The 20,273-nt window shown below is 40.1% G+C and overlaps 1 protein-coding gene across 2 annotated transcripts in view; it reads right to left on the reverse strand.

Annotated features, from left to right (window-relative positions):
• The window catches only part of CTNNBL1 (catenin beta like 1), a 163,603-nt gene extending 144,009 nt beyond the window's left edge, over positions 1 to 19,594 (reverse strand). Inside the window, exon 1 of one of the 2 annotated variants that reach the window (XM_059897033.1) lies at positions 19,445 to 19,591. In XM_059897033.1, coding sequence (XP_059753016.1) covers positions 19,445 to 19,474 — 30 coding nt within the window. In that variant the 5' untranslated portion in view covers positions 19,475 to 19,591. Of the gene's footprint in view, positions 1 to 19,444 lie in introns of both variants that reach the window. The other variant, XM_059897032.1, reaches the window with a different exon arrangement.
• Positions 19,595 to 20,273: the final 679 nt, after the last annotated feature.

The raw sequence follows: 20,273 nt of genomic DNA on the forward strand, positions 1-20,273 counted from the left end.
TCAGCTACATCAGAACCATGATCATTCACTCATTCACTCAGGAAGTGTTTACTGAGCTAACAGAACCTGAACATCACTCTACTAGGTGTTGGAGGGAATATTAGACATCAAACCAAGAACAACAACAACAGAACTGCACTGACCTAAAAAAAGCAACATAGTATACAATGCAAAGAGCAGTGGACCAATAATCATAAAAATCTGGGTGCTCGTGAATCACTTAAAAGTCACATGACCTTAGATAAGTCATTTGACTTACCAGCACTGCATTTAAAAAATGCTCTGCCCTTGCTCTGCTACCTCACAGGACTGTCTTTAGTAAGATAAGGGAGAATAAGATTAAATAAAATAAAGATACAGCACTTTAAAGAAAAAAGAGCCTAGGATTCAATTTCTTTTAATGACAGCTAACTGCAAAGTCCTATATATACAACAGACTTTTAGAATTACTTAAAATCAGCTTTTGACAAGGAATATAATCACAATTATGATTTCAAAAGAAAAAATACTGAGTAGCCCATAAGCATGTAAAAAGGGACCCAATCTCATTAGAAATCAGGGAAATGCATAAAAAAACCATGAAATATCATCCGGTTGGCAAAAATAAATTAAAATCTGGCAATATCATGTGTCGGTGAGGATACAGAGAAACAAATTAAAACTTGCTGATAGAAGAGTAAACGAGTACAGAGCTAATTGGTGATACCTAGTAACACTGAAGACGCATATATTCTATGGCTATCCCAGCAATTCTACTCCTAGGTATACACATTAGAGAAATTCTCAGACGTATGCACAAGGACATATTTAAAGAATGTTCACTGGAGCATATTTGTAATAAGAAAAAAGAAAATTTCAATGATCACTGGATGCATACATAAGCAGTAATCATTAAAAAAAAAAATGACTGGGAGTAATAATCACCAAATTCAGGATAGTGATCGCTTCTAAGAAGGGTAATAAAGAAACTGGAATAAGGACGGCTACACAATGAAATGGGACTAGGGAAAGGTACACAGGACACTTCAACTGTATTTATAATATTTTATTTCTTAAAAAAAGATCTGAAATAAACTTGGCAAAATGGTATGGTTATGCACATACTTAGGGGGGGAAAAAAGGAGACCACTAGAAGCTAGCAGGGAATCATGCAGAACAAGTCACGCCCAACTGGTTGTAGTCCCTTGATATTGTTACTGCTGATTAAGGTTAAGGGTTTACAATACCTACAGAGCACCTTTATCTCAACAAGATCTTTCACAACGTCACTCAACTGGGCAGACGGAGAAATGTGGGTGAATGGTAGTTTAGAGAGGTAGATTCATAATAGGTTAAACCAAAAGAGTATGAGCAGTATAAAGTCCCTTGTTTAAATTCAAAATAGCAAATATATAAAGTCCCTGCCAGAGGAAATATGACTTAAAAATAATTCATTCAGGAAACAGCTGATGGTTTTAGTTAATGTCATTTTCAACAGGATGGCCAACTTTAATTTTTTAAAAATCTAATGCATATTAAGGGTGCACTATTAGAAGCATAACATCTAATTTGACTACAGTCCCGTAGCACTGAGTTAGCTACCACACTTGAAAAGAGGCATTACAATCTCAATATTGCATGAGCAGGATAGTACAGGGTCTGGAAACCTTGCCATAGAAAAAAACCAACAAGGGAATGAGAGAAGAATTAGGGAGGGACCCAAGAGTCACCTTCAGTTACTCAAATGATGCCTTGGAATGGAGTAAGCACGTATAGCGCTACCATGAAGAGCAGACCACCTTCCTTTCCCCTTTTGTTCCAGCTAGAAAAATCCTACTCAGCCTTAAACTCCAGCTCAAAGGCCACCTTCTCTAGGAGTCATCCAAATGCTCCAGTAAGACCTCTGAGCTTCCTCAGCAGTGTATCATATCAGCACACAACACATTATCAGCACACAACACGTGCATTAATAAATCTCCATCTCCTCTACTCCATATCCTCTACTAAATCATATGCTAGGTCCTCAAGGGTAGGTGCCCTGAGATCTGACCCTTACTGCTAACACCTCAGCACCCCACAGTGCCCAGTTCATAGCAGGTACTTAACCCACACTGCTAAATCAATGAGAGACAAGGGAAGAGGGCAGCTAACCAATGAACTACCCAGGAACCATAATTCACTATTAGCAAATGTATACAATGTATGCATATTCTCAGAATTTCTTGGATCATTAGATTACTGCAACCAGGCAGAATTCATCTGTTCTATGTGTTCTATCTACATATTTAATCATTTTATGCCACCCTGGGCTATATAGCTTAGTAAATTTTCTAATGGTGGCACCAAGTGATAGTCAGAGGGTAAGAAGAGTAAAACTCAGATTCAGACAAAGTGTATCCATACAATCTCATAATTTACAGATGAATAAACTAAGACTCAAGGATGTGACAAGACTTGAGCCTGAAGCCATAGAGCTGAGTCTGGAATCTAACTCTCACTTTTACAGCAGCAGTATACACAACCCCCCAGTCAGCTTTCCTTAGTCACAACTTCAGAAACTATCATCTAAAGGCATAATTTGCATCATCTCTCCCTGCTGCCATCATCGTTCAACTAACACCAAAATCCCTCCTGCCACTTTTCTGCCCATGCCGTTAGCCAGGAAAGCTCTTTTCTGTAGTTGCTTCTTGCCTGTTTGGAAGCTCACTGACCAGAAGCGCTTACTGTTATCTGTCTATATGGAGATTATGGTAAAACTCCCTCCACCAGATCATCTGGGGAACCCACACTGAGCCCAGGGGTTACCCACCTTGAACACCAGTCCACTTTGAATCTTTAAACATTAAATAACAAATTAATATGGCAAAGCTATTTTAAATTATTTAAACTATTTCCAAAGGCTCAGACACAAGAAATTCACTTTATTATTTAAATATCTAACACAAAGGTTAGATATTTTATAAGTGTATGTCACAGAGGCTGGGGGAGGTGGAGTACGCATTCAGCAACCAGGAGACCCACACAATGGCTTTGCAAGTTACATGGCACACCTGTTACATGTAATCGTGATGACAGAGACGTCTCCAGCCAGTGGACTACTGCCTCTAGCAATGCACAATTCCATTAAGACTAAAGTGGGGAAGGAAATCTTTAACTACTCTTTCTATAAGTTGCCTCTAAGGTCATTGCCAAGACTCAAAGCTGCATTCCTCTTTCAAACAGCAGGAGTGACTGTGGCGGGGAGGCGGGGTGGCATATACTAGCAAGAAGACAGACAGGAAAGAAAAAAGTGGAGATGTTTTGAGAAAATGGGAAGGGGGGTAATATTCAGAGCGCTGAGACTAAATGAGTGAGAACCAGATCATAAGTGAGAAACGAGTCATGTTAGTTATTTACAAAATCTAGGTCTTTCACAGTTGCTTATTAATTCCTTAAGGGTTCCAACATGGTTTTGATCTCTGGAGCCTAGGACATCAGCTATTACCATTACTTCTTTTAAAGCTTAAAACTTATCCACATAAGTCTGTTACATTTATTTCAAGGAAGACAGAACTCACATGAAACTGTACCCTGAGTATCTTGTTAAAAAGAGTATTTTTCAACATTATGGGTAATACTTTAAAGTCTGAAAATGTAGCACGATTTTACAACACACTTTCCAGCCCTGGAGTGCCGCTTTACCTATCTCTCTCAGCTTGAATGAAGTATCTAGTGTTATGGCATCTGTATATGCCTGTTGATGAGTCCATCAAAAACAATGAAAAGAGATGGCTTCATGTCTGTTTTCTTCTAAGATGCATTTTATTTTCCTCAACCCAAAGGTTTTACTATTTCTAGAAGCTTTACAAACCACTAGAGTTAGCAAAATACCTCTGTTCCCAATAAAGACAAGGATGGTAAATGAATTATTCTTAGAGTCAGAAATATCTCCTCCACCCAGAAAACAGAGGGCACCCTGACCACCTGGCCATGTGGAATATGATCAAAAGGAGTTCTTGGGTAGCCTCTTGCCCAGCTACGAATTCCCTCTACAAGCTCTATCTCCACCACAACTCTCTCAGGAAGGCTATAAAAATCACTTCAAAGTGAATTCAAACTAATAACTGCTCACTCCAAGAACATTTTAGGGTACTCAATTTCCTAGCAATAGCATCTAATAGATCAGATAAGCCAAAACACACACCTCGCTGGGCGGGAAGAAACTCTACCAAGGGTTAAGATAATTAAATAAGTGTCTTATACAGAAACAAATTAAATAAATAGTAGAATAAAATAATTGTTTTGAACCATCTCTTTCCTTTTTAAAGTTTTCTTTGAAGCCTGGTAGGCTTTTGGCATCAAAAAAACTTAAGAATTGACTGCCTTTAAAAAAAATTACCTTAGAACAGTGCAAAGACAACTGTTGTGGTTTTTTTTTGGCATCATGCAAAGACATCATTACATTTTATAATACCTTTACTTTTTTATAAAGGAAAGCAAAGTGAATTTTCATAAGCATGTTTCCTCTGTGGGTGAATCTCTAGTTGGTTACAACCAACTCCAGAGAGCCATCAAGGCAAACTACCCATTAGCTGTCAATTTAGAATGACTCTAGAAAGCTAGCCCCAGAGCTCCACCAGTATCTTTTCAACAACCTCTTAATCTTGTTTATAACACCTGTGTTAAAGCAGCCTGACATCAATCCTACTCACTTGTCTCAGACTGAAATTACTTAGAAACTTGAGAATTCAGGTAAACATATTAAATACCAGAGAGTCACTGGCTGAAAACCCTGTACACAAGGGAATTCGGCCACCTCTTTTAAACAAAGCTGCATAAATAAGCCAGGATGGGTCTCAAGAGGCAAAGTCAGATATAAATCTTACAAAGAGCTTCTCAGGAGGCACTGAGGTCAGAGAATCGCAGGATTTAAAGAAACCATGAAGAGTTCTTCCTACAGCTTCCTCACCAAGCGATTATCCAAGCTTTATAACAATGACCATTAACTGTGTGCTTATTATATACCTGGAACTTGACATTTCATTATCTTTTCGATCCTCACACAACTCTGCCAGGTAGGTAATACCATTCCCTGTTTCTTCAAGTGAGGAAACCAAGGCTCAGGTAGTGGCTTGCTTAGCGAACTGCCTAAGGTCAAAGAGCTAGAAAATAGTGGAGACAGGACTCAAACGGTCAATCTAAGCCCAAAGCTCTTGCTCTTACCAGGACACCATACTACCTACGACCATGTGATTGGGAAATCACCCCACCTTAACTGGTTTCTGAGCTTACTACTAATCTGTTTCCCAAGGCTACTTAAACTTAAGTGTACTTTTAGCAGCTCTACCACTTGGTTTTAGAAACCCATGTGTGTCCCAGGCCTGTACAAAACATAATGTACATAGGAAATGATGGTAAAGTTGTCCCATTTATAGGGGAGCAAGGTGCAGGGAGAAGAAAATGGATTTTAGTGGTCAGACACTTAACTTTGTTGTTACCAGTGTGTGACCTTGGTCAAATCACCACACACTGAGATCATCCTTGGAAAAAGCTCTCACAGCGAGGAAGTGCCTAACCCAGAAAAAGTACTTAATAAATGTTTAAGAAAAAAAATCAAACGGAAATGCATGTGCCAGATATAACCAACATGAAATAAAAACTCACCTTGTTAGTTTTATCTTTGCCTATAAGGTTGGGTAAAGAGAAAACAGCAATTATGGCCCACAGTAGAGTTGGTATAAATCTGGCTAATAAATGATTAATCTCTTGTTTTGGAGTCAGAGACAGCTCTGGTATTTAAAACAACTCCAGTCAACTCTCGGGTTATTAAAGTACTGGAATCGGACTTTTATCAAGATCATCAACTGCTATTTAAGACAAGTTTCACCCAACCCACTGTCTCCTATGACTAGGGCCACTGTCATTCACAAACACAGCTTAATCTCCTCTCCATCAAGATGTAAGAGACAAGAAAGAGAAGACAACTGTGGAGGTGCTAAGAGTTAACATAAAAAGATACCTGGAAGAAACCCAAATTCAGCCACCTAATCACTGATTCACTGCTTCATTCATTCATCCCTCGTTCTTTCCTTTCTTCAGTCAAGAGACATTCATTGAGTATTTACAGCAGGTACTGAGCTGGTCACTGCCCTAGAGGAACTCAAAGGCCAATGGGAAGAAAGATATGTAATCAAGTAATTCCAATACAGAATTGTTGGGAAAGGCAGTCTCATGCATGCAGTATTTCAAACCCCACTCAGTCACATAAAAATGGGCCTTGGGCCTGGAATACTTCCATACAAGAGATAAGGAGCCCATACAGCCTATGCCTGGCTTATCACTTTGTATAGGAATATCTTTCCCTGTTTCAGGCTCAGCAAGTGTTCCTTTGTTCTGCTTAAGCATGTATGTCAATGGCCCTTAGTCATGCCACTAGCTTTCAGGTCTGGGTCCTGCTGCTGCTGCAAGAAAGAGGGGTGCACATAGGCCAACTGTCCAGCATTGGAAGGGGGAGGGCCCTGCTAGCCACAAGGGACTGACGTACACTACTGGAGCTGATCTTGCTCTGTCTCTTCTCTATGTGAGTAAAGCATTGTTCCATCCAGTGCTTGACTGTGTTGTGTTTTCCTTGGCAACTCCAATACCAAGATGCAATGGACAGTGTTTGAAGTGCTCCCCTGGGATTGGTAACTGATGCATGGTGTTCTGCTTCCCTGGATTTGATAACCAAGGCATGGTGTTCTACTGGACAAGAATGATATATATGGTAGACTGGAGGCAAGTACAAGGTAGGGTGATGGTAGCATTCTGCTGCATTCTACTCTCTAGTGTGTTTCTTTTTTTAAGCTACCTTCATCCACTGGAGCCCTCTATTAGGAAAAAGATTTTACCACCTACTTCTTGGGTGTCTTTGGGCAAGTCACTAAACCTCTGTGAACTAACTTTCCTCACCTATACAATGGGAATAAGAATACTGACTTCCCAGGGTTGCCTTTAGGGTGAGACAGAATAACATATCAAATCAAATAGCACAATGTCTGGCTCTCAGTAGGCCTCAATACCTGGTAGTTCCCAGCCTTCTATTTTGTTCTTTTGGCTTGGTGACACAGGGAGGAGAAAACACATATTCTTTTATCTCATTAAAAGTATGACAATTCCTACAAGCTCCTCTATGAGGTGTTTTTCATTCACTGCAAATCAGGAACATACTAAACCTATAAGTAACCCCTTCTCCCGCAAACACAAAGATAATCTGTCAATTGAAGGCATATCTGCCATTAATGCAGAGGCAATACTTCAAGCCCAGCTGCACACCTACCTCCTGATATTATCCTGTTAGGCTTGGTGTCATGCTCCTGAAAAAAGCTATACTCACTGCACTCAGCAATCAAAGTGCCTCTGCCTCACACAAGATGAACCATGGCTAAAAATTGCTTTTTTTAATTAAAATAAGACTTCCTCAACCTCTTGCCAACAGCACAACTAGAATGTGGAGCCCAATATCAGACTGTCAACCAGTCTCCATCTTGCTCTAATGGTGGTCTGAAGCACACAGAAGAGGTAGAGGGAAAATTACTAATTTAAACAAAATGTTTAATCCTCTAATTATGGGACAGGCTCCAGGAATATGGAAAGTGATTTGCAATCTTCATTATGGAATCCCCACCAACCACTAGCACAAGTCATGTCAGCCAGAAGGCAAATGCCATCTCTTTTTCCCCAACTGGGCCTTCTGTGTCCTTATAAGTTCTGTGGGGATGGAAGAAGAAATCTTTGGAAAAAGAAAAAAATGAGGTACAAGAATCAGAATTTCTGTCTCCCCAAGTTCACTACGCTGAATGAGGTGTAAGGATCCCCCAGTGAGAAGCCAGGGAGATAATATTCAGTGACTACATTGGCAGGCTAAGCAGACTGAGGGCCTCTGAAACTCTCAAGTCTTGTAAAAACTGCCCAACTCAAGTGGTGCTTAAGTAATTCTTTTTATTTGCTGAGAAGTCCTGTCATCCTCCTGTCATCAGTGGTAAGAGATGCACAGAAAATTAGGTGGTGCCTACCAATGGCACCTCTGGTCAGAAGGAAATCTGTTCCTCTGCTTGTACCATTGCTAATTTGTGTTAATCTCTGCCCGTTCGGATCTCTATGTGCTTGCTAACTCAGGAAAAAAAGTCCCTACCAACTAACTCTGACAAGTCTGATGGCAGAACTCCCACTGAAGAATCAGCAGACAGAAAAGGCAGGCAATTATTCCCCTTCATTAGAGAGAGTTCTTTTTAATTTTTTTTTTTTTTAATTTTGAAAACAAAAAGTAGCCATTCACAGGCACTGCTCACTGCAGTCACTTATACAACTGGCAGAAACTGAAATTTCCCCCAAGCCAACTGAAAAAGATGTCCTGGAAGTAACCAGAAATGACTGTGCCCCTTTAATTACCCACTGTAATGTAAAACCAGACATAGAGAGGATGGCCACAGCAGATCTGGGCAAAACAGTGGTGATATTTAATCATCAGTCCAGACCATCTGCAACTGTTTTGCAGAAGCACATAAAGTTTATGGATTCCAAAGCTTCCTACAAGTTACCAGGTGCTGAGGGTCAGCTGCATTGTCCTCAGGTCCACCAGAGGCTGCTTTCTTCATTCTCTCCAGGCCAGGGTGCTCAACAAAAGGCACCAAGCCCACATTCTCTGTGCCAAGCCTGGCACTAGGAGAGTATTGCTTCTTGATTAAGCCAGAACCCAGATTAAATGTTTAGAACTGGGAGATTCTGAAAACAACCTAGGCGGGAAAGCAATTATTCTAGGGAGAGCACAGCTTCAGCTGCGGCCCTCCGCAGCACAAAGGTGAATTCTATCCCCTTTGAACGACTAAGCTGGCCAGATTGCTCCCCTACAATCTATTCTCCATTCCGCAGAGGCAGTGATCTTTTAAAACTTAACCAAACAGTGTCAGTCCACAGCTTAAAACCCCTCATGGTTTCCCAATGTACCAACAATAACATCTAAACATTTTAGGGCTTCCCATCCTCCCCACAGCAGACCTCTCCGTCCTTATCTCTGTCCCTGCCTCACTCATCATGCTCTAGGCCATACTGCCTCAAACATGACAAGCTTCCTCCCACCTTCGGACTTTTGCAGTGGTTTTCCCCTTGGCTTACGTTGCTATTCCCACAGCTCTTCATGGCTGGATCCTTCTCATTATTCATTCTCAGCTTAAATGTTACCTCCTCAGAGAGGCCTTCTGGAACCTTCTGATGATCCCCAATCATTCAATTACATCAGCCCATTTTTCCCTTCATATCTCTATTTAAAATATCTTGTTTTTGTTTCTCTAGTACTATTTGTTTGCATGTTTAGGTGTTCTTATTTATTTGGATTTGTTTTTCTTGTATATTTTCTGTCTTGCCTCCCTGGGTATAAGTTCTATAAAGACAAGGGACAGCAACTGTCTTGTGTATCACTCTATTCCTGATGCCTAGTATAACATCCTGCATTTAGTGGGCGTTGAATAATTTAAAAATGAAAGGCTCGATATGGATTACTAATCTGAATGAAGTTTACTAGCCCTTGGAAATCTGGATTGGCTCACAGCCTGAAGGTGAGCATGTGTCATAATGCCCTAGAAACATACAAAACACCAGCAGAGAACTGATGTACTATTAATGGTTAAGTCTATTAAAGATTCCAAAAGTAATTTTAAACTTAGTTGCTCTTAACTGGAGGGGGGGGGTCAAATAAAAATGTAATTAATCCTCAATTTTATGTACTAACAGAATAAGCACATGAATAATGCCAAGTGTTCAATAATTGATCATACCTGCCTTTGGAATATAGTCAGACACAGTCAGAGAGAAGCATCATAATACTCTGTGCTTGACTTCAAATCCTTCTCAGTTCAGTCACTGACTTTGGACACTGCTGGGTAGTTGAAGGGAAGTCTAAGGAGCCAAAGTAGACAATCTGCTTACAGGAAACTGATAATCTAAAATGAGTTAAGAGATGAAAATGCACTGTGGTAGTCTCACTAGATCTTTCACTGAACTCAGGATGAAGGTAATCTAGTTTCTGTTTACCAACCCACAATGGAGCTGGGGTTCCAAAGTTTAGGCCAACACACTTTCAGATCACTCACTCCTGGAACTCTGTGGAAAAGAAAATGTTCTTGAACTATTCAGCTGAAATACTAGAATCAAATGGCTGGCCTTGGAGAAGGTAAGAGTACTCCTGCTATACTTTCTCCTAATTCCATTTTCCCTACAGCTATACAAGACTCAGACCAAAACCAGTCACTTCCCTCAGGAACATTAAGGGAAAAAAAGAAAAAGAAAGGAGTAATTTGTAAATGAGATTCCTGGCACTAGAAAAGAGGAAAACTGAGATATCTTAGTAATATTAAAGCGACCTGGGGAAAAGAATTACTGTGTTGATGACATAATCCTTGATACCAATGACTGCTAACTTTGGTAGAATAGGGTTACACTTTAATCTATTGAGAACAGTTCTATACTGTGGAATGTGTGCGTGACAAACTGTTCTCATTTCCTTTTATAGCATTCTAAACCTTAATCTCCAAGACACCAGTGACCTCGGGAATACTAAGGCAGCTTTGCGAAATTTGAGAAAAACATTTTCTTTTGCTACACCATATGTGTTGTTTATAATTATATCAATAATAAAAATTAACAGCTAGCATGTACTGGGCACTTACCATGTGTCAGGCACTATACTACTTAGCGCTACCCACACTGTCTCATTTAATCCTGTTATCTTTAAAAAAAGGATGGTAAAGTGGAGATTTTTTAAAAGATGGTGGGGCAGAGACAGACCCTATTATATAATCTGCATTTTAAAGATGAAGACCTGAGGCTTACAGAGGTTAATTAAGTGACCCAAGGTCACATAGCTACCAAGTAGCAGAGGTGGGATTCAAACACAGGCAGCAGTCTGCCTGACCCAGAGTTATTGTTCATCCACTACACTAAACATTAAAAGACGTCTAAAATGGGCACACTCAGAAGGGCATGTATTTTGAATTATTTTCTCCAACAGTGCTGACAAGCTATCTTGAACCATCCACATTCTCCAATGTAGTCATTTATACATGTGAAAACTTCTCTATTGGGGTCTTATAAATGCACCACCCCCAATTTAAACAGTGACACCTAGTGAGAGACTGCAGAAAGGTATGGCTGTCTTCCTCAAGTTCACCTCCAAAATTAGGCATCTCAATAAGACCTACCTCCAAGGAAGCTGAAATAGGTAGGACTGGAGTCTATGACCAGAGAAGGGTGTTCTGTTGGCACACAGAGGAAATAAACCCATATTCATCGTGCCAATATGAGATCCACAAAGAAAAAAATGAAGACAAACTAGAAGGCTAATTATTTGACAAAGTCCCAAGAGTCTAAACTAAGATGGTGGCAACTGAAATACAAAAGAAGGGATAGGGAAAAGGCTCCTGAAGAAGCAACAACTCCCCTGCAAAGCCCTTCCAAGTTCCCAACGGCAGGGCTGCTCCTGCCTCTGTGCCATCACATCTTATTCATGCAATGGCACTGTGTACTGCATTATCAATTCTCAAATCTGTGGGATGCTCCCCCTTAGACTGTAAGCTCCATGAGAGCAAGAACTGTGACTTATGCATTTTCAGATCCGAACACCCTCTTGACTCCTGAGAAAAGAGCTAGCCCTCTGCTCAAGAGTTTGTATTTTCCATGAGGAAAAGAACCTTGCCTTTCATCTTTAAGCCCCTTCATCTTTGAGAACTAGCTCCAGGGCTTTTTTCAAGTCTGCTGGACAGCTACATCCTTGACTAAAAGGCAGAATTGGGGGTAGGTGATAAGGGGGCGGGAGGAGAGATGCAGAGAATTATGTGATACCAGAGCATATGGTCAGAATGTTCAGTAGTCACATGAAACCTAAATCAGGACTAGTGAGCTAAGAGTTTACATAAAGATGCTGAAAGACAAAAGAATGGATGATTCCTCTAAGATGAGGAACCAGGTTATAGAATAAAATTCTAGTGAAGAGGCTCTAAACAAACACATGAAAGGATGCTCAACATCACTCATCATTAGAGAAATGCAAATCAAAACTACAATGAGGTATCACCTCACACCAGTCAGAACGGCCATCATCAAAAAATATACAAACAATAAATGCTGCAGAGGGTGTGGAGAAAACGGAACCCTCTTGCACTGTTGGTGGGAATGTAAGTTGATACAGCCACTATGGAGAACAGTATGGAGGTTCCTTAAAAACTAAAAATAGAACTACCATATGACCCAGCAATCCCACTACTGAGCATATACCCTGAAAAAACCATAATTCAAAAAGAGTCATGTACCACAATGTTTACTGCAGCATTATTTACAATAGCCAGGACATGGAAGCAACCTAAGTGTCCATCGACAGATGAATGGATAAAGAAAATGTGGCACATATATACAATGGAATATTACTCAGCCATTAAAAGAAATGAAACTGAGTTATTTGTAGTGAGGTGGATGGACCTAGAGTCTGTCATATACACTGAAGTAAGTCAGAAAGAGAAAAACAAATACCATATGCTAACACATATATATGGAATCTTAAAAAAAAATGGTTCTGAAGAACCTAGGGGCAGGACAGGAATAAAGACGCAGTCGTAGAGAATGGATTTGAGGACACAGGGAGGGGGAAGGGTAAGCTGGGACGAAGTGAGAGAGTGGCATGGACATATATACACTACCAAATGTAAAACAGATAGATAGTGGAAAGCAGCTGCATAGCACAGGGAGATCAGCTCGGTGCTTTGTGACCACCTAGAGGGGTGGGATAGGGAGGATGGGAGGGAGACTCAAGAGGAGGAGATATGGGGATATATGTATTTGTATAGCTGATTCACTTTGTTATAAAGCAGAAACTAACACACCATTGTAAAGCAATTATACTCCAAGAAAGATGTTAAAAAAAAAATGAGGCTCTAGAGGTTATCATACTAAGTGAAGTAAATCAAAGACAATACCATATGATATCACTTATATGTAGAATATAAAATATGATACAAATGGACTTATCTACAAAACAGAAACAGACTCACAGACATAGAAAACAAATTTATGGTTACCAAAGGGGAAAGGGGGTGGGGAAGGGGTAAATTAGAAGTTTGGGATTAGCAGATACAAACTACTATATATAAAATAGATACACAACAAGGTCCTCTGTACAGCACAGAGAAGGACAATTCAGTAACTGAAGTAATGGATTTGAATCAAACTTTCTTGAAGTCTAACATGAAAGCAAAGAGATACAAGCCAGCAAGCAGACAAGATATTAGAACAAAAGCTTTCCAAAAGAGCATATTTGAAGGCACATACTGGTTCATTCACTCAGTCATTAAACAATCATTTATTAGGCATCAACTAGCAGAGAGACACTCTCTAGGTGCTGGTCCCTGCCTCTCAGTTCACTGCCTAGGGTGCAAGGGGGCACATAAATACAATGTATTTTGCAAGTATGAAAAGAACTCATCATGGGAAAAAGAGAAGATAAGGTTACAAAGGGAGGAAGTGAACTTAAGAAAAAACATCACTCAGAAGATGAAACAGAAAACACCCTGAAGTGGGAATATCAATAAGAATAGCAATTTATTTGTTACTTATAGTCCCACTAACAATAAGTAACTTCAAAAAGCACTAGTCTAAACTGTCATGCAAAAAGAGCTTATTTCATAATGCTGTAAAGTGACATGATTATGACAATATTTTCAGAGTTAGAGGTAAAATGGGGCTACCAAAGAATGAAAGATATATTTGAGCACAAGTGTCCAGGCTTCCAATAATGTTTCTTATACACACACCATCAACAAAAAAACAGAACAGAAAAGCTCGGTTATAAGCTACAACACAACCCTAAGAAATAAAAGCAGATAATAAGAAGTACAAAGAATAAACACATGCAAGGCAAAAATGCTTATTAAAGCAAATGAACTAACACTTTATATACCTACTATATTAATGAGAAAAAAATAAATTATGACAACTAGTAGTATCGAGATTGCAGTAAAATTGGAAGACATACTACCGTTAGCACTGTAAACTGCTAAAGGATTACTTCCACATGAGCACTGTGTATTGCTTGACATACCTGCAGCTGAGGCAACCTCATCATCTCCTGCCACTCCCCTCCATTCAATCAATGCTCTGAACATTTCACTCCCATGCTTTTGCTGTCACTAATCCTAGTCAAGAATGACTCTCCTCAGCCTCCTTCAGTACCCACAGAATTTCTATTCATTCATTAGGGCTGAGATTCCAATGTCATCTCCTTTTCCTCAATGACCAAACCAAATCCATTCCCAGCAATACATCCCCTCTCCAGGCACATCCAATTGTTCCTTCCATTGTGCTCCCATAATACTTTATTCATACAGTTAGTTGTTGAAAGGTCTGTCTCGCTCCTTAACTATGAATTCTTTAAGGTCCAAGACCATATCTTAATAATTTTAGCCCATGCAATACTTCTCACAGGAGATGATGGCACATGATAATTACTAACGACAGATGTGAGGGGAAAAATGCCACATGAATAAAGAAGTTCACTGCAATATTATCTCCAAGAACAAAACCTGGAAACCACCTAAGTACTTGATTATAGAGGAGCAATTTAGGGAAGAATGGTTGGTCTATCACTTGAGCAAAAAGTATGTAAACATTAAAAACAACATGAAGACTATGTAGAAACACAAAATATTTCTGGCAATGTTAAATTAAAGCACAGAACACAAAACCGTATATATACAATGGTTATAGCCATGCAAAATACATAAGGACTGTGGGAATATAAAAATATTTTATTGGATTAGGGTAGTAGTTTCCCTTTTCTTGAATACTTTAATACTATTCCTGTCAGATTATTGTCAGTAAAATTTTTTACTTCAAAAGAAAGAAATAAGAAGGGAAAAGGAGAAAGATTATAGATTCCAATAAACCCCTGCAATCCAAGGAAATGCTATATTACTGACTGATAGGTGACAAGAGGAGTGGGTGTCTGCAATATTGCCAAAACCAAGGGTCCCTGACCCCAATCTGCCTCAAAGAGAATACTTCTCATGTCACAAAATAAGTCATTCCCAATGAGCCAAACTGCACTAAATGTGAATTCTTTATTGCAAAACTTCAAAGGCAAGAACTTTTTCCAGACATCTGTGGAATCAGTATTAATGAGAATGCCCTGGAGTTCATATACGTGCCTATGCAGCAGAAACTTCTCAGCCAAGGAACTGCTGGGCACACTTCTTGATGAGATGTCTAAGCCTGAAGGCATCAAAAAAGTACATTTCCATATTGGGAACATAACTGGTTTCCTCTTTAAGAGTTTTTCCACCACCACCTGTCCACATTGTAATTCTCCTGTCTTTTCAAATGAATAGTTAACATATGTCAAGGATATAAGGCATATACTGAGGCACTTGCTGCCTAACTCTATTAATAGAAGAACCAATCTCAGCAGAAAATTGGAATCTTCCCACCAAGTTGCCCCAAAAGTGAAATTTAGTAGGCATCCAAAAAAACGTCAAATACTTTTAATAAACATTTTTGGCATTACATATTTTCTTTATTTACCTTAGTCTCTGAATTTTAGGAAAAGAAAGAACCAGAAGTCATATAGCTCAATCTCCTCATTTTACAGTGATTAAAAAAATGATGTACAGAGAAGGGAAGTGACTTATCCTGAATCACCCAGATAAGTAATGATAAAGGTAGGATTAAAACTCAAATCTCCCAGATTTTCAGCCCCAATTCATTCTTCTACATCAAGCTTTTCTTATCCCTTGAAATCTCTGGAGCTCTTCGCCTAAATAATCAGTATCACAGAATTTTAAAGCTAGAAGGACCTCAGAGAAACTTACCCAATCCCCTCATTAGGCATATAAGGAAACTGAGGCCCAGAAAGATTAAGTGATTTGCTCTCAATATCTGAGATGGCAGGGGTAAAGTATAACTTAAGCTCAAAATACTGCGAACTAATGGCCATGAGAAGGGAGGTGAATGTCTCAGAGAAGATTTTAAGAGGAATGTAGACCAGGGGTGGGTCTCAAAGTGTGGTCCCTGGACCAGCAGCTTAAGCATCACCTGGAATCTTGTAAGAAATGCAAATTCTAAGGTCCCATGGGAGACTTACTGAATCAAACTCTGGGGGTGGGGATGTTCAAATCAGACCACTTTGTCCCTGAGAAATGAACTTTAGTGGTCATATTGAGTCTAATTTGTAAATGACAAGTATAATCAAAAGCACTTAAGATTTATGCATTCTTCTATACATGTACCATACTTCAACTTTAAAAGTTTTTAAAATTGGAAAACTAGATTTGGGTATTCGGTTGGTTCCAGTTCTGGCTCTGCTTCTTACTGGCTGTTTGATCTTGGGCCGGTAACTGACCTCTCTAGCTTGAGTTTCCTTTTATAAAATAGGCATGCCACCTACCTCAAAGGGCATGCTGAGAATTCATGTAAGAACATATCTGAAAGCACTTTAGTTCAGCACAGCACAGTGGTTAGGAACTCCAACTCTGAGGCAGGCACTTTTTTGTACCTCAGTTCCCCCATCTGTACAACAGGGATTTAAAACAGTACCTTCTTCATAGGGTTGTTATAAGGATTTAGAGAAATGATGCAGGCATGCAATACATCTTTCATGTCTATAAGAAGTTAGTTTTCAAAGAGCTTTTGCATCCATTAACTCAGGTAATCCTCATGACTTTCCACAAGAGGATGGAAGCATTTATTATGGACTAGATTCTAGACTGTACCATCTTTTAGGAACAGGAAAAGTGGACACTGATCTTACAGAAAGAAAAGTGCATGAGTAGTGCACGTGGGGAATGAACAGAGCTGGAAATAAGATCAGGATTCCGGTTTCAACTCTTGTCACTACCTTGGCCCACAACCTCAGGGAAGTCCCTTATCAAAATGGAGTTCACTTTTCATTTATAAATATGTGGGCTGAATGAGGTTATCTATAAGATTTCTCAAAATAAAATTCAAATTCCTTATCACGGCCCACAGGAAGGCCTACATAGTCTGTCATCTGCCTACATCTCCAACCTTATCACTTATCATTCCCCTGCTCATTCACCAAGTTCCAGCTACATCATTTCTCTTCCTGATCCTCTGACAGGCTGCACCAGCTTCTATTTTAATACCTCACAGCCTATGTACTTGCTATTCATTCCCTCTGCCTTGATTATTCTGCGTTTTTCATGATTGGCTCCTTCTCAACCATCGGTCCTTTAATGTCCATTCCTCAAAGTCCTTCCTAGACCATATTATCTAAAATAATAGGTCCTGTCTCTTGCTCCCAGCGGTTATTTTCTTTAGCAGCTCTGTCCAATAAAAATATATTGAGAGCCACAAATAAGCCACATATGTAACTTTAAATTTTCTAGTAGCCACGTTTTAAAAGTTTTTAAGATGATATTAATTTTAATAATTTTCTTTAAGCCAACATATCCTAAGTATTATCATTTCAGCATGGAATCAATATAAAAGTTAATATATTTTACAGTCACTTTTTTCATACTAAATCTTGAAAATCCAGTGTGTATTTTACAGGTGTAGCGGATCTCAATTCTAACTAGCCACATTTCAAGCGTTCAAGAGTAACATGTGACCAGTGGCTACCACACCAAACAGCACAGCTCTGTAGTATACCCTGTGTATCCTTCAAAGCACTTATCACGATCTGAATTTCTCATTTGTTTACTTTCTTATCTTGTTACTGCCCCACCAGATTATAAGCTCCACAAAAGCAAGAACCTTGTCTGTTTTGTTCAATGTTGTATGCTCAGTAGATGCAGTACATATTCAATAGATATTTGTTGAGCAAATGAATGAATCTCTTCTAGCTTTAATATTCTATGAGTCAATGGGCTCATATGTAGGCCAAACAGGCATATAACCACTCATTCAACAACGCTCCTATTTCCTTTCTTCTTTCACATCCTATTACTGTCTTAAAAAGGAGATCACCTGGCTATATACCTCCCATTGCTTACAAGTTCTTTCCCATGATGTCTAGTTTCCAAGGTCAGTTCTATGTATACCGGCTGAGGGAACTGCATGAATATAATTGCTAACGTTTTTCAAACGTTTACTCTTTGACAAGCATTGGGCTAAACACTTTACATTTCACAGCAGCTTCGAAACAGACTTATATGATAGCTACTTTCATTGCCCCCATTTACAAGATGAGGAAACTGAGGCATAGAGAGGGTAAGTATTCTGCTCAAGGTTACAGCAGCCAGTTGGCAGCAAAACAGAGGTTCCAAGCCATAGGGCTTCAGACTCATGGCTCTTAATCCCCTATTCTCTACTGCAGAGCTGTCCAATGGAAATGTAAGGCCTGCTATACATGTAATTTTAGTAGTGACACAAAAAGGCCACTAGCTACATTAAAAAGTCAACAGAAATAGGTAAAACTTATTTTGAATATATTTTATTTCACCCATTACCCATATATGATTAATATATGGGTAATGGGTGAAATATATGATTAATCAGTATGATCAATAATCAAAGTAATCGACATGATCATGTAATCAATATAAAAATTTTACTTTTTTAATACTGATTCTTCAAATTCCAGTGTGATTTGACACTTAGAGTACTTCTCAATTCAGACTAGTCCCATTTCAAGTGTTCGATAGCCATATGTGGCTAGTGGCTACCATACTGGACATTTAGGAAGTCAAAAGTGGGGGAAAAACGTTGACCTGGGAGCCAAAAGATCTCATCTCTAATCCCAGCTCTTACTTGTTGAGTGACTTTGGACAAGTCCTTTCTACCCTCTGGGCCACTGTTTCCCCACAAGTACTCCGAGCAAGTGGGACAAGAAGAAGATTCCGAGGTACCCATCCCATGCTGGAATGTCAAACATCTGTCAACAACTGCAATTAACATGGGTCCAGCTTTCTACACTTTAAAATCAGCTTTCACATCCATAGGTTGATACAGTCCTGAAACAAACCTAATAGGTAGTTATTACTGTCTCCACTTTATACATACAAAAGCTAGGCTCGAAGAGGGCGACAGGACTTGTCCCAAAGCCACAGAGCCGGTCCGTAGAGAAGCTGGGGCTCAAATGCAAGAAGGGCCAGTGCTCTCCCACCACGACCACCAACTCAATGACTGGAGAAGAGAGTTTAAGGGGAATGGTTGTGAAGATAGTCTGGGGCCTTCAGAATAGTTGAAGGGAGCCAGGCCCCAGGGCAGGGTGAGAAGGAGCCCAGCCTGAAGTTGAGAAGAAGGGGCCCGGGCCTTGGGAAGGAATAAACTGAAAGAGCCCAGGAGAAATTCGAGGGAGTTACGTGAAATGAGATGCTAGGACCCGGGTGACAGGAGACGTGAGGGGACCCGGGGCTGAGGTGGGAGAAAGTGAGAAGGGACTCTGGTCCTGCGACTCCTGCCCGGGTGAGAGGACGGTCCCCCCAGCCCTCCTCGTCCCTCATACCTGGTAGCTCAGAAGTTCGCCAACGTCCATGGTTCCAGGTTCAGTCAACACAGGCTACTCTGATTCACTCCACTCACGACCAAACAGCGGTCCCCACATAGGCGGCTCCAGCCACACTGCTGTAAAGCGCCTTGAGCAGGGCCGCAGAGCCAATGAGGTAAAAGTGCGCGCGTCGCGCGAGGCGGCCACACTGCGGTAAAAGTGTGGCTTTACGGCCGCACTACCGTAAAGCGCGCTGCATGTGACAGTACTACTTCCTCCCGGAGCCTGAAGGGGGCGGGGAAAGGGGGTGGAGACTTGACGGAGGGCGGTACGGCGAGAGAAAAGACGAAAGGAACCAAGGTTTATCACGCGCCTCTGGCATGCAGGGTGTTTCGCTTGAGCTCTCACAATCCATTCAGTGACCTAGGCAATTTTATCCCTCATTTTATCCTCAATTCGCAGATAAGGAAACTGAGGCATTGAACTGCACTCTACAGTACTATACCCTCTAACCACATGTGGCTACTGAGGGCTTGAAATATGGCTAGTCTGAATTAAAATGTGCTATAATTGTAAATAAAATACCCATCGGATTTCTAAGACTTCTATTGATTACATGTTGAAATAATATTTGGCGTATATTGGGTCAAATAAAATATAAAATTAATTTCACCCATTTCTTTTTACTTTTTTAAATGTGGGTAGTAGAAAATGTAAATTACACGTGTAGCTCCCTTTGTAGCTTCCATTGTATTTCTGTTGGACGGTGCTGGCTCAGAAAGTGTATTGTCCAAGTCTATAACTATTACTGCCTTCAAAACTGTTGGTGATCACCCTTCCCTGTCTG

The sequence above is a fragment of the Balaenoptera ricei genome, chromosome 15, assembly GCF_028023285.1.
Source record: "Balaenoptera ricei isolate mBalRic1 chromosome 15, mBalRic1.hap2, whole genome shotgun sequence".
Taxonomy (NCBI): domain Eukaryota; kingdom Metazoa; phylum Chordata; class Mammalia; order Artiodactyla; family Balaenopteridae; genus Balaenoptera; species Balaenoptera ricei.